This window comes from Xiphias gladius, chromosome 20, assembly GCF_016859285.1.
Source record: "Xiphias gladius isolate SHS-SW01 ecotype Sanya breed wild chromosome 20, ASM1685928v1, whole genome shotgun sequence".
In the NCBI taxonomy this organism is placed as follows: Eukaryota; Metazoa; Chordata; class Actinopteri; order Istiophoriformes; family Xiphiidae; genus Xiphias; species Xiphias gladius.
Window position 1 is genome coordinate 16950902 of NC_053419.1, and position 14040 is coordinate 16964941.

The following is a 14040-nucleotide window of genomic DNA, read 5'->3' on the forward strand; positions in this document are numbered from 1 at the left end:
TGCATGGCAACAGAAAAATACATATAATTCATGTTTGCATTTCCTTTGAAAATTTATTTTAAAATATAAACAAACAAATATATATAATATAAACAATATATAAGCCTGACAAAAATTCATCGAAACTTAATTTCAGATTGTAATGTTATTGTTCTTACCTCCAAAATAGGATCCATCAGTCAGCTTCATCTCCTTATTGAACTTGGTGATGACACTTGCAACGCCATGTTGAATGAAATACATCTTCTTCCCGACTGTGCCTTCTCGGATGATGTAGTCATTGGGTTGAAAGACCTCAAACTTCAACTTGCTCAGCATCCCCGTCACAAAGTTGGGGTCCGCATTGGCAAACAGAGGCATGGTGGCCACCAGCTTACGGCAATTAAAGTTGACAATTTCCTGGTAGAGGAAAAAGGAAAGTGTTGGTCAAACAGATGAGATCAAGCCACAAATAACTATTTTTTCCATCTAAGAAAAAAACTGAAAAATGAGCATCAGTTAGGTAGTACACCACCACAAATCCTAAATCTCTGCTGCTGTTATCTGCAAGCATAAATGAATTGGATGCATATTGCTGCTTTATCCCTAATGCTTCTAAAGCACTTTCCATCACTCCTGAGAAGAAACTTTTTGGCACACGAGTCATATCCTGATGAATTTGCCCTCTGGTGCCGGCTGCAGGCCATCTCTGTGGTCTCATCCTGTCCCCTCAGACCCAGCAGGAGATTAGGAGCTTGTTGTCTGTTTACCCACACATCCCTGTTGCTGTGCAGATGGAAAGCCAGGGCACTTGGCATCTGCGGCGGTGTGTTGTTGACCCCCCATGAGGGATAGCTCTCCTCCAGTGACAACAGGACATTAACAGAGAGATAACCAATCTCTGGGACGCTTGCTAGCTAGATGAGGGCGACGCAAAGAGATGTTAGCTCAGCCTCAGATGCCGGTGTCAGCTAATGCCACGGGGCTCTGACCTCAATCATGCACCAGAACTAATGAATTAGATAGTAAGCAGTTTTCATGCCCAGCCAGGAGTCCTCTTGGGGAAGCAATCTTTGGCTATGCCTATTTAAAGATTTGTCATATGGTGGAGAATAAGAGGCAGCGAGACAGAGGAAAAGGTGGGGGGTGGGCAGACGGAGAGAACAGCAAAACAGTCTGGCTATTATTTTATAAGAAGTCTGCTGTTTGCATATTTTAACTAACTACAAACTGCATATATTTTACATTATATTTATATATATTTTTTATTTTCTCAAAATTCCTTTCACTACTGTCTGAAAATCAACTTAAAGAAATGTTAAACTTGCCCGAGACAGGCAATCCATCACAATGTGTGTTTCGTCTCTTAATTTATTGTTTTTTGTCAAAGTCACTTTGTCCTTGTGTTGTCATACAGTTGCAAGCAGGTGTAGTTTGGAAAATGCATTTAAGTGAATGGGCACTCTGACATCTGAAATCTGAGACATGGCTGCTGAACAGCAAACCTTTTAATGCAAGAAACAGCCACATTTTCCTTTTCCATAATGGTGCTCCTGTTTGCTTGTGTGTCTTGTACATCAGATATTCTAAAAGCTTATCAATTAAATGCTTTTTGGCAGCCAACAATCAATTGTTGGATGTCAGAGCGTCCCTGAAAGCAACACCAAGGAAAGTTTTTAAAGTGGTTTCTGTCCACAGCTGCATGCTACCAACAAACAGTTCAATAGGATGGATTACTGGGCCTCAAACAAATTTGAATACATTGCAAGTTCATTTTCATTGCAAAATGAAGACCAACCCAATGAGGACCCATCTTACTGAGTAAGCTATAATTAATTTCTGTTTGTAAAGTGTACAGCTGCTTTTAGTCTAGCATGATTCAAATAGGAGTTGGAAAAAGCAAGGTCATTTGGAAAAGTGGCATTGGCACTCGAAGGAGATATACAGTACGGCTGCTTTCTTTCATGTTAAATTTACAGCAACTAAATGGTGATATTACAAAATGGATGCTGCATTAAGTAACTTTTTCCAGGCCAAGAAGTGTTTTCCTCACTGTCCTTTTTTACTTCACTCACTTCAGTGCGCTGACATACAGTGTTCTAAGCCAAAAAATTAGAACAGATTTGTGTATCAGAACTTTTTTTTTTTTTAATCATCTCACGACCCCTCCAATTTATTTTGGGACCCTTTGGTCGGGGCCCAACTCCTTGATTGGGAACCACCGGACCACACTAACTGTATATAAGGTAGTTAAAAGTAGCTCCACCTTAACCTGCTTCAAAAGTAAAATGCTATATGACACATTTGCATCAGTATCAATGATGTAAAAATATCATATATAATAATATATCAGTCACAGGCGTCACTTTTCTGTAGGAAAAAAAAACATTTTGCTTTTCATACCTCTGTACTTTTACTTAAGTAGAATTTTGAATGCGTGCCTTTTACTTTTAATGAGGTATTTATATACTGTATTAGCAGTTTTACTTAAGTAAAGGACCTGAAAACTTTTTTCCACCACTGTAACCAGATTAGAGAGAAACCCAACCACACACAAGTTGGCTGTACTAACTCAGATCTTATTTTCTTCCTGTGCAAAAAGGCTGATCCAACAGAGTGAAAAAGTGGAAAAACTGCAAACACGGGGGAAAATGGCAAAACTGCAGGATCTGGTTTCTGAATGATCATTTCATACAGAAACCAGGGGTGCCTTAATCTTCACAAATAAACCGCACAGACAAACACTTGAATGGTCCTTTCTATGAAAGGTAGTTTCTGAATTTACCCAAATAACCTTCTCTGGGACGAAGAGACTGTTGAAATAATCCATAACTTACACATCCTGTTTATATGGGCAAAATGGCATTGTAAGCTGGTTCATGTTTCCTGTTTTGCTCTGGTTTGTTTTTACCTGTCAGACCCATGGGCATAGTTTTCATTGCGCAACACTGTCTGGATGCAGATTTTAACTTTGCCTGCTATGCGAGGTGAACTAAGCCTGTAGGATTTTATGTGTTGTAAGTCATACTTTAAAATCCCTGCACCTCCCTGTGAGTATCTGGGACCGTACAGCAACTCCCCACCCCTCAGCGTTTGACTCTGTTAGGTGACTTAATGGAGACGGTCATAATCTCTACGTTGCTTTTCTTTTTACTTCTTTCCTCTCCCCTATCCCTGTGCATAATTACCCATCCAATATGCTGATTTGAGGAGGTCAGCCAAGAACTTAAAAACTGGTCACGGACTCCAGTACACTTCAGTATTACTTCTCATTACCTCTGTTTGTGAATAATATACAGTATGTTCAGTGTGTCTGTGCTACACTTATGAATTCAGACTTGTAAATATTGTAAATAAAACAGCAATTGTTCCGGAGCCCTGTATCTGAAGCAAAGGTAATGTTTCTGTTCAGAATATTTTTATATCTTGACAGAGGCTCAGTCTGGGTTCACCCGGGATGCTGAGGAGAGTTTTTTCTTTTTGTTGTTTTTCTTCTTGACCTTGTAGGATGAGATGACAGGTGCTGGTATTTCAGTTTCAGGCACTGCACATTTAAAGGTGCCTAATGAAGAATTCACTCCTCATCTTCAGAGAATAAACTCATTCATGTTCCTAGACTTAAACCACAGTGTGACAGCTTACTTGTCAGAAACTTTTTTTTTTTTTTTTTTAAGATTTTAGATGTGTATATTTTACCTGTTTCAAAAATAAAACCAAAGCTTTCAAACGGAAACTCTGAGTCTAAATCTTATACATGTTACTAAATGAAGGAGCTCCTGAAAGAGCCAATGTTTAAATTCTGTTTAGGGTCTTAAGAGAGAATTTGTCTCACCTCTTTGAGCGGGTCGTTGAGTTCACTCAGGATGTTGTCCTCATCAAAGATTTTGCCTTGGTAGCGATGTTCATAGTAGTCATGAATTTTCTGTCGCATGTCTGCTGGAAGCTTGTGGAAGGACATGTATTGCTCCACTTGCTTGTACTGGGAAGGTAAAGGAAAGCAGATGGATAGCAGTTCAATGAAGAGTTGGTGCATCAATATGTAAAACACCAAATATTCTAATGTCAGTCTTAATAATGAATAGAAACAAGCAGGGCTTTTCAGAGTCCACCTTGAATAAACAGCAAAGATGCATAAAATTTTGTCTTAGCCAAAATTTTGTGTATTTGTTTCTCTGTGTCGAGGACAAGCCGTGCTCTCACATAGTCACAGTGCAATGTCCTGGTTCTTTGTGTTGGGAGGGAGAGGCAGAATGAGGGGGGCAGGTGGTGAAGGAAAGTAGGAACAAGTACAGGCCCGGGGCTATGTCAGGCCAAGGTAGCAGTTCCGATTATGTCACCCATGCAGGAAGCCCAGTTCTAATAAGCCACCGAGCTATGATCTAATGTGAACTAGTAATATACCTGATATCCTGTAGGGATTTAAGAGCTGCATCTATAGACTATGAACCAGATGGTAGGGATTGCATGACTCATCAAGTGATAATTTGTGTGTGAAGCACACCGCTGCGATGTACGAGTTGTTTTGTATTGTTCTGTTTAAATAAACTGCCTATAGGCTGACAATGTATCCCCATTACAGTTTACTGACTAGACATTTTTCATCTAACTTCACATTCAGGGCATATTTACTAGCGAAACATAAATTCTGTGAATTTCAAAATAATTTAGCAGTAATCACTGTTTTGTTATTAAAAATAAATTAAAAGATGTTTTATTTTTTAAAAATCAAAAGTTACTAGCCAAAATTATTAAATATTTGTATGTCCTTAGTAGTTTGCTATTTTAATTCATACTGCAACGAAACATAATTGATTCACCATTTTGTATTAAAATGTCAAAATTAAAGAGTTAGAACTACTTGAGCGACCATAATTTAATTATTCAGGCAAGATTAGGTGGGTATATGTATTGTTACTAATTGCATAAATATGCATCTAAAATCTAAGTTAGGTATATTTACTGTAATTTAAATCACTGATAAAATAACTAACTAGTTAATAAGTTACCTGCAATTTACATGCAATTTCCACAAAGAAAAATATATTTCAGTTTTCTAGATTTAGAGGGACATACTATAAATCCCAAAGAGATGCCTGGGATTTGGAACAAATACAAACCACTGATTTTACTATAGCTAATCACAGTACAGTACACATGCCAGAGGAAGAGTGGGAGAGAGGGATTGAGGTAGAAAGAAGGAGAAAAATAGATAAAAGAGACAATGAAATATATTTGTGGCCTCACTGTGAGAAAGCCAGATGGCTCATGACTCTACATTTTCTTTTATTGAGCACTTATGGCCGGATGCACGACTTTTCCATTTGTGCAGTACTGTCAGTAACAAAGACTTGAGAAATATCCTGTTTTTGGTAATTAGTTGAATCTTAGTGGGAGATAGACTTCCTCCGACTTAACATGGAGGCAATTATTGACCCAAAAGAGAGGGAAAAAGAGAGAAAATACTTTGGCTGATCTATTTTGATCAGTCTGTTTCCTCATATAGTTTAGCTGTACACAGGGCAGTGAACACAATCTTCTCGCCCAGTCCAAGACACCTGAACATAAGCACTGACTCTCACTGTGCCTCTAGTAATCTCAGTAGAGCAGTAGCCAAGAGCCGACAGCAGCTGTGAGGTTTTAGCCCAGTCCAGTGGCAGGCTCTATGGTGTGATGTAAACAAGGTCCACAAAATGAAATTTGTCAGTGAAGAGAGGAGATACTTTAGTAACGAGGCCTCCCTCATTGATTCCTCTCCCGGCTGCAGAAAAGTGATAAGGGGCAAGGGTTTTGTTTGCGGGAAACTGATTTATTTTGAGTTCACACAGTAGAAGTTGGAGAGCGTCTGCAGTGGCTCCACTGGGTTATTTTTACTGGGGAAATGAGGGTGGCACTGAGCATGACATGATCTTCCCAGTACTTCAGGTTTGATATGTGGCCTCCAGCTTTAGGTCATGCCAAGTTTTCATAATAACGATGACTTAATTTCCACTCCCACATAACTTCTAATTTCTGATCTTATTGGTTAATTATTCAGTGGTACTTTCTGATGGAGCAATTCAGATCAATGCTGACTAAAATCCTCTCAATCTTTATCGCTCTAGAAATAGTCAGGGCCTAGTCAGTCCTACAGTCACATTGAGATGAACCATTTGGCACAAAATTAACCGACTTCTGTTCTTGCTAGTGGCATGGTCAGACATTCATGTTGATATAATAGAACCTGGGGGTACTTTGTAATCTGCAAAAATAACATGCTGTGGAAATATGTTTTCATGTACTGTAAACTGTGGTAAATCCTACTTAAATATATAAAAAAAACATAATACTTTTTGTACTTGTATTCTTGCAAAAAAAGTATCTCCTGTTGGTGAACGTTTTCTAAGAGGACAAGGACAACTCAAAGAAGAGCAGGCAAGAGAGAACATTTCTGCTCTTTGCATGTGCTCAAATGGATCATTCAGAAATGTATTTGACAGATATGTGTCATTTAAAGGAAGTCACATTTACAGCCTGGAGACTGTTAGCTTAGCTTAGCACAAAGACTGTTAGCAGAGGCAGTTAGCCTGTCTTTTTCAAAAGCAATTAAAAGCAAGTAAAAATGAGTGAATTTCTGTGCTGGACTATTTCTTGGCTGGGTGCAGTGACTTGGAGTCTCAGCAAGTTGCCTGAAAACCCTGGCATTCAAAAGGAAATGGCTAACTAACTGCACCTAAATGTAAAACCACACTTTGAAATTTGGAAAAGTTAAACAGACAGGACTTACGATACGATAATTACTAACCTTTGTAACCTTTGCACATGGCCAGGCTAGCTATTTCCCCACTGTTTCCAGTCTTTATTTTAAGCTAAGCTAACCAAATGCTGGCTCTAGCTTCATATTTAGCAGACAGACATGAGAGTGATATCAGTTTTTTCATGCAACTCACGGAAAGACAGTAAATAAGAGTACTTCAAAGTCAAAGATATATATATTTGGGTGCGTCCAAATGTAGATGTCCCTTAAGGACTGTTTTTGACACTGACGGTTCAATGTGCAACTTTGCCATTTTAGTTTCACAAGAGAAATTTAATGACTACTGATTTTGAAACGTTTCACTATTTCCTAATCCTTCTTTTAACCAACACAGTATTCCAGGGCAAACAAGCAGTTTAGTTGGTTTACAGTGATTCAGCACCAGGGCATCACAGCAGGTGGAGATCTCGAATGCTTTGCACCCTAATTTCCTTCCAACCACTCTTACTCTTATTTATCTGATTCCGCTTTTCCCCTATATCGTTCTCTTGCGTGTTTCCTTCCATCTGTTTAAATGATGGCCTTCCTCTCTTGAATCATATTTCAGTTTTTTTTTTCTCCTAATCTAAACATAACAGAACATGAAAAATATGTTATAACAAGTCATTAAGGATAGGCTTTTATCATTTAAGTAGAGTATATGGACAAGAATTATTCTTTCTCCTCTTTTCCAATCCTTTGTCCTTCTCATAAACATCCTCTGTCCTTATCTAACTTCTAACCTCACACCCACATCCATCTCTCCATGTTTCCAACCCCAGCTGTGGCAGCAATAGATGTAATGACTAGAGGCTGATCACCCTGAACCCAACCCTGCTGCTCCTCAGCCTGCTCTACTGATATGCACGGCCATGCAGCAAATCAGCCTTAGCTGAATCTGGCTACACACTGGGCCTCTGTTACCATGAACATGTCATTCACAGCCTCAAAGCTGTCAGTTCAATGCCTGGAGGGATGTTGGAAGGATAAAGTGGGATGTAGATTAAGCAGATTTGCTGTGAAGCAGATGTACATCACACACTGAGCAAGAGATATGTCACTAATTCAAACAGTGACTTCGAACGGCTGACTAGTTTTGCTGTGGGCGACCTGCTGTCATTAATTTTTGGTGGAATGTGCAATGACGAATGCTTATGCTGAATCATAAAATTATGTTTTGAATTACGATGAAATCCTGCTTATGAAGAACTAACCTCCATACTGTGAACTAAATACCTACGTGTACCTTGCAGTTTTTTTTTCTTTCACTGACCCTTCTACAGTGTCTCCTGCCGCATCTGCATCTTTTTGTCCTGATTCTGTAGTGCAATGAAGTTTTCTGTTCTGCTCACAGTTCTGTGTGTAAATCAACACCTGACGTAGTGAGTAAACCTGCTAATTAGTGTGATGTCAGTGAGTGATATAATTGAATGATTGGCATTGCGGGCATCTCGGTGACAATAGCTTCTTTAGTTGACTAGATTAGTCTTGTCCTTACATGATTCAGGCTTTTTAAAATTTTGATTTGCCGATGGCTTTGTACAATAATGATATTCTAGTCATTGTACTTTTGCAAACAGGTTGTGTTTAATGATGAGTTTTAAGTGCCATGTAAAACAGCACTGCGACACTGCACCAAAAGACAGAGGGAAGGTTTCTCTGATTGCATTGACCGTCGGAGAGGCTGACAAGGTCAGGCCATCGATTTACTGTAGAATGACATGATAACAGCTACATGCTTCTAATTTACCAGTTCGTGTAAATTAATGAACTGGTATTTTTGCACGTCATGTTACAGTCACAGCCAAGGTGACTCTACCGATGCTGTAATAACAATTATAACAACAGCCCCTGTGTGTGTGTGTGTGTGTGTGCGCATATATATAGTAGGGGTGCAACTATGTTTATTTGCTGTAGAGCTCAAACGACTGGTCAATCAGTTGATTGACAGAAAAATAATCGTTTAAATAATTTTTTTAAGGAAGCATGCTTAGCATTCACTGGTTACACCTACTCAAACATGAGGATTGTCTGCTGTTCTTTGTCATATATGATAATTCATATATTAACGTGAGAAAATGATCAGCAGATTAATTGAAATAGTTGTTAGTTGCAGCCTTAGTTATTTTTTCGACTCATAAAATTTCGTGTGCCCAACAATCCAAAACCCGAAGATATTCAGTGTAGGTCTGCAGCTAACAGTTATTTTTATTATAAATTAATCTGCATGGTATTTTTTGTATTTAAAATGTGAGAAAATGTTGAAAAAAGTCTAATCTAATTTTCCCCAGTCCTAGGTCACATCATCAAATTACTTGTTTAGTTTGTTCAACAGTCCAAAAGTCAAAGATAATCAGTTAACAAGGATTTGAAAAAAACAAAAAACAAAGGCAGCAAATTTTCACTTTGGAGAAGCTGAAACCAGAGTTTGGAGTTTTTGTTCAAAACCTGACTTAAATGATTAATTGAATATCAAAATAGTTGCACATCAATTTTCTGGCTTTGAACTAATCGATTAATCAACTAATCAACTAATTCGGTTCACTACTACATGAGACAGAAGAGTAATCCTCATTATTTAAAAGCAGGCATTAGAGATTGTTTGAAAAGTGACTTAAACCATTTATTAAAATTGCTGCAGTCTAGTTTTCTAATAATTCACTCATTGTGTCAGCTCTAATACACAGTGTAAATAAAAAAATTTTAAAAATCACAAGACAAGATCATTACAAATGATCTGTTCATCGCTCTTTCACCTAACTCAATGTCCTTGAATGGTTTAAAATATTGTTTCCTTTGACAAACCATTCATATTAACAAAATGTGTATACATGGTAGATGAATCGGTCCATCCAAGCTTACATCATTTTTGCTACCGCATAAGCTAAAGGTCAGCTTTAACAACCATGTTCTGAAGTGGATCAAGACACACCATAGATGTTTATAGTCCCCTGCACTACAGTGGTGTATGTACATGGAAATCTGCAGCATAAGCGCAGAAAAAGTTCGGGAGTTAAGAACTTAGGTTCTGGCGTGTGAGCACACAGTGCATCAGTCATGGCTGTGTGTTCTGGGAATTGCCAGGGCCCCTCAGCGGGATCCCAGATGGTGGTTCTACTGAAATGCTGGATAATCACCCTCTACGTAAAAAAAAAAAGATGTAATAGGGAAAGGGAAGAGTAAAATGTATTAAGTGGCAGCATACAGACAGTGAGGTGGTTGGTCATGTCATAGACCTCCTCACCCCATTGGCCTTATGCGATCTGCTTGAGGGGAAGAAAATCCTCTTTCCTAGTCATGGCCCTTGATATTGTGATCTATGAGAGCTCAACCCATCGGTCCACAGGGCCACTGAAAGAAGACCTCATTTATTTAAGTCTTGCTCCAACGAGCAGGATCTTATGCAGTCGGAAAGAGTAAAACCCTCAGATTAATGCTTTAAGACCATCCCAGCGGTAATTAGCATTACTTACCTTGAAACAACAAAACATTAATGATTTGTATGTCATACCAAGCAGTTCCCTTTTTAAAGGATTACTAAAAAGTTACTAATATCCAGTATCATGTAAATCACTTAAACCTAATCTTTTCTTTTCAATCTCATGTATTTAACGTTATAATGTGTGTCAGGACTAGTTTCTTACCTTCTCCTGGTATTGCCTGCGCGACGAATCCAGTGATTGGATTAAAGCTGTAGCATGGCCCACAAACATGGCGTAGCACGTGGCGCCTACAATCATACTCAGCATGGTGATCCACAGGTCAGACATGCTGACGGGTGCCCGGGCACCATACCCGATGCACAGCATGTGGCTCATGGCTTTGAAGAGGGCATAAGAGTACTGCTTACCCCAGGACACATTCTGTAAAGATGGAGATAGAGAGGGGGTGGGGGGGAGTTACTGCAAGGCAAGGCAAAGAGGGAAAGCTCTCCAGCAGGCAGAATGGAAAAACAGGCTTTCCTTTGATGGATCACTGAACCTCTACTAAACATTCTGCCAACATACTCTTCATGCCTCGAAGCCGAATGCCCTCACTGAGTGACTGAACTTTCTACCGTTTTCGTTTTCTCTCTCCTCCTTCACTCAGTCTTCGGCCTTTCAACATTAAATGTTATCTTTTACGTTCTGCTCTCCCTTCTGTCCGGATGTACCAGGCCTTATTCCTTTTCCCATGTGCCAAAGGGTGGAAAACAGTTCGTGTTTGCAAGTGCTTAAAAGAACATCCAAACTTGCATTATTTACAAAAGTCTGAGGCATCATTTCCCGTAATGCCCAGGGCACCTTTCACAGCGAGGGGCACATGGAGAGGAGGGGAAGACTGGCTGGATTGTGTTCTCTGTCTCAGGTTTGATTTTCATTAGTGTTGTAATGAGATTCAGTATGTTAGAGGCAGGAACAGAAATGCAGACCTGGGAGGAAGGGAACCATGGCTGCAGTCCCCACACACATGCAGAGGATTCAGAGCTAGACTATATGAGAGTCTTGCTGAAAATTTAGTGTGTCAGTCCCCACATCAGTTTTAAAAGCTCTTTTTGTTACAAACGAAGGGAAGTGATTTTCACTGGGTGAGAGCCATTCCTTCTATCGTCCACAGCATGTGTTCTCCTCTCAAAGTGACGGCGTCTTGTGCGCCTTTAACTACATAATAATATGTCGAGCAATAATGTGTCCAGCTGGGTGTATGAAAAACCATTTCATTGTTGACTCATCATTCAAGTATTTTGAGAAAAACCCTGAGCAGTCGCTGCCGACTTGGAAACAAGCAGAGATGCAACCAGCCAGAACTGTGATTCTGCTACTCAAGATCACCTTCTATCACTCCTTGTGTCTATCATTAGTATTTGACAACATGCTCCCTAAGACTGAGGTATTATGAGGCATGAATGGATTATGACAACATGGGCCTCTGGGCATAAATGCCTTAAAGGTGTTCCCCAACATATTTGCTGGTCAAGTGACCACCAAAGTAGAGTTTTATTGTTTCTTTCACCAGATGCGGAGGCCCCATATTGCATCTGGTCAGTGACAGTCCTAAATTGATCATCCTACATAAGTGGTGAGGGAATAACTCCCTATGACGATGTCATGAAGGTTTCCTTGTCACAACCTCAAAGGGAAATTTTTAGGGGTCAGTATGCTTCAAGCAGAGTGGTTGTCCGATTGTCCAACAATGTCAGAAACCCCCTCCCTCCAAACCCTTTGGGGGACTACCTCCGACAATTTCTGTAACTTTCCGCAACCGACAATCCGACACGCGCGCCCTCCTTTCACAGTGATTGGCCAGGTGTGTGGTGTGTAAGAAAGTAGGAAGGATATGAACTTTTCCCTAACTCTCCTTTCATATTCTTCACATAACTACTGGCGGTTTTCTTTAAGTACAAATATGTGTAACACCGTGAATGCTTTTGAGTAGAGATTGTCCAAATGTATACGCTATTATCCCCATTTGAATGATTACTGCATCTCACCCCTTGCTATGAGACCAGGCTTGTCTTCCTGCTTTTGGGTGTAGCAGTTCAGCGCAGCTATAAACACTAGTCTGTTTCAAGCACATCCCAATCTTTAGCCAATTCCTCCAACTTTTTGCCTATTTACTACGCAATTAGAAATCACTTCCTACCTATTACCCATCCCCACGAAAAGCCTTGAAAATCTGCTGCCGATTTTACTACATTTCAGATTTCCGAGATTGCTTTTTGCAGGTTTAGGAGAAATCCTGTCTAGGAGTCAGAGCAAGATTAAGACTTCTCATTAATACAGTACATGTCAAATGTGAAAGTGTGCCTTTTTACCTGGGGACGTGCAAAATTTCCATTGAGCAACCGAACAGGCCCATAGAGGCTACATCTGTGAAACCCAGTAACCTAGAGACAAACGCGGCAGCTCTCTGGTACAGGCCTTGTAGCCATACCCAAGTTGCTGACTCCTCCAATAACTTCACCTCCTGTGAAAAAGAAGTGCTAAGGGAGCGCTCCATACAGAATACCTACCTCTCCCAAAACAGAATAGCCATTGAAAGAAAAATGTGACCTCTAGAAAATATTGTTCTTCTCTGTCTTTTCCACCGGCTGACATAGTTCCACATGCCACACGATGCACTGGTGTCTCCTTTTGTCAAGTCATTCTCTGTTCTGCTCAACTCAACACTGTTCATCAACTAGGATTTAGTAAATGAGTACATTTACAGCTAATCATCTTCCCTGGGTGACTCACCAATTCTCATCTCCATGCTGATTAGTTGTTTCTTGCAGAGACTGATTAGAAAATTTGTTAGAATTACACTTGCCAGCTTTAACAACAAATAGAGTCTGGTTTGTTTGCCTTGGCAGTTTAATTTTTTTTTTCCAAAGAGTTTAGCCAACAGAATACTGTCTTCCAGTGCAATAAATTCATAATATTCACTGTAATGGAAATATTTGGTGCTACTGTATGTGAAGAAATATGTAATATTTTGATGTGGCACACAACACATACACTGTATAATCCACTTACAGACATTGGAAACAAACGCACCCAACTGTGTCACTGGAACAAATGCCATTTGTGAGGTCATGAACCTTAGGTGTCCTTCCTTATTTGTACATTTGGCATGTTTGGTTGAGATGGGAGGTGACTGTTTACGGAGAAATACTGCAGAATGTTTTTGCTGACATATTTGTATGTGTGGAAAAGCAGAGAAATACAGTTTTGCTAGAATATATCAGACGAGCCGAGTGACTCACAGCACCTCTGTACAGTATGTATTCGGTGCAAAGATAAATAGATATAACAGGATTGTCTGCTCTGCTCTTTCAAAAATTTTTTTACCATAGAATAAATGTTTCATATAAGCCTGTTGTTTGGAATATGGGTCATATAGGGCTTGGGAATTTTCTGGATTGTTCTATTTTCATTATAGTTGCCCGACCAGCAGTCCGAAACCCAGAGATAGTCAGTTATTACCACATAAAACAAAGTAAAGCTGCAAATCCTCACAATGGAAGATCAGGAACTTGTGAATGTTTGGCATTTTTCCTTGAAAAAATGATTGAAACCATTAATCGATTACCAAACTAGCTGCTGACTTAATCTCTTGCCGATTTAATTAATCGACTAATAGTTTCAGCTCCAATTTTGACACTTTCTCCTGGTTCAACAAAGGAATGTATCGGTGTTGGCATTTACCACAGCCGTGAATGATTATCAGTTGTTGTGTCCGTATGAAATATCATAACCATTACCTGTTTGCATTTTTTCATTAATTGAGTCAATATCATAAATTACAAAATGAAATGATCAAGCATCTTA

The 14040-nt window shown here is 39.5% G+C and overlaps 1 protein-coding gene across 1 annotated transcript in view; it reads right to left on the bottom strand.

Moving 5' to 3' along the window:
• LOC120806111 (potassium/sodium hyperpolarization-activated cyclic nucleotide-gated channel 1) overlaps positions 1-14040 on the bottom strand; it is a 66430-nt gene that overhangs the window by 14107 nt on the left and 38283 nt on the right. Inside the window, exons 4-6 of the mRNA XM_040156858.1 lie at positions 10396-10614; positions 3812-3958; positions 159-399 (exon numbers count right to left, since the gene is read on the bottom strand). Coding sequence (XP_040012792.1) covers positions 159-399; positions 3812-3958; positions 10396-10614 — 607 coding nt within the window. The remainder of the gene's footprint in view (positions 1-158; positions 400-3811; positions 3959-10395; positions 10615-14040) is intronic.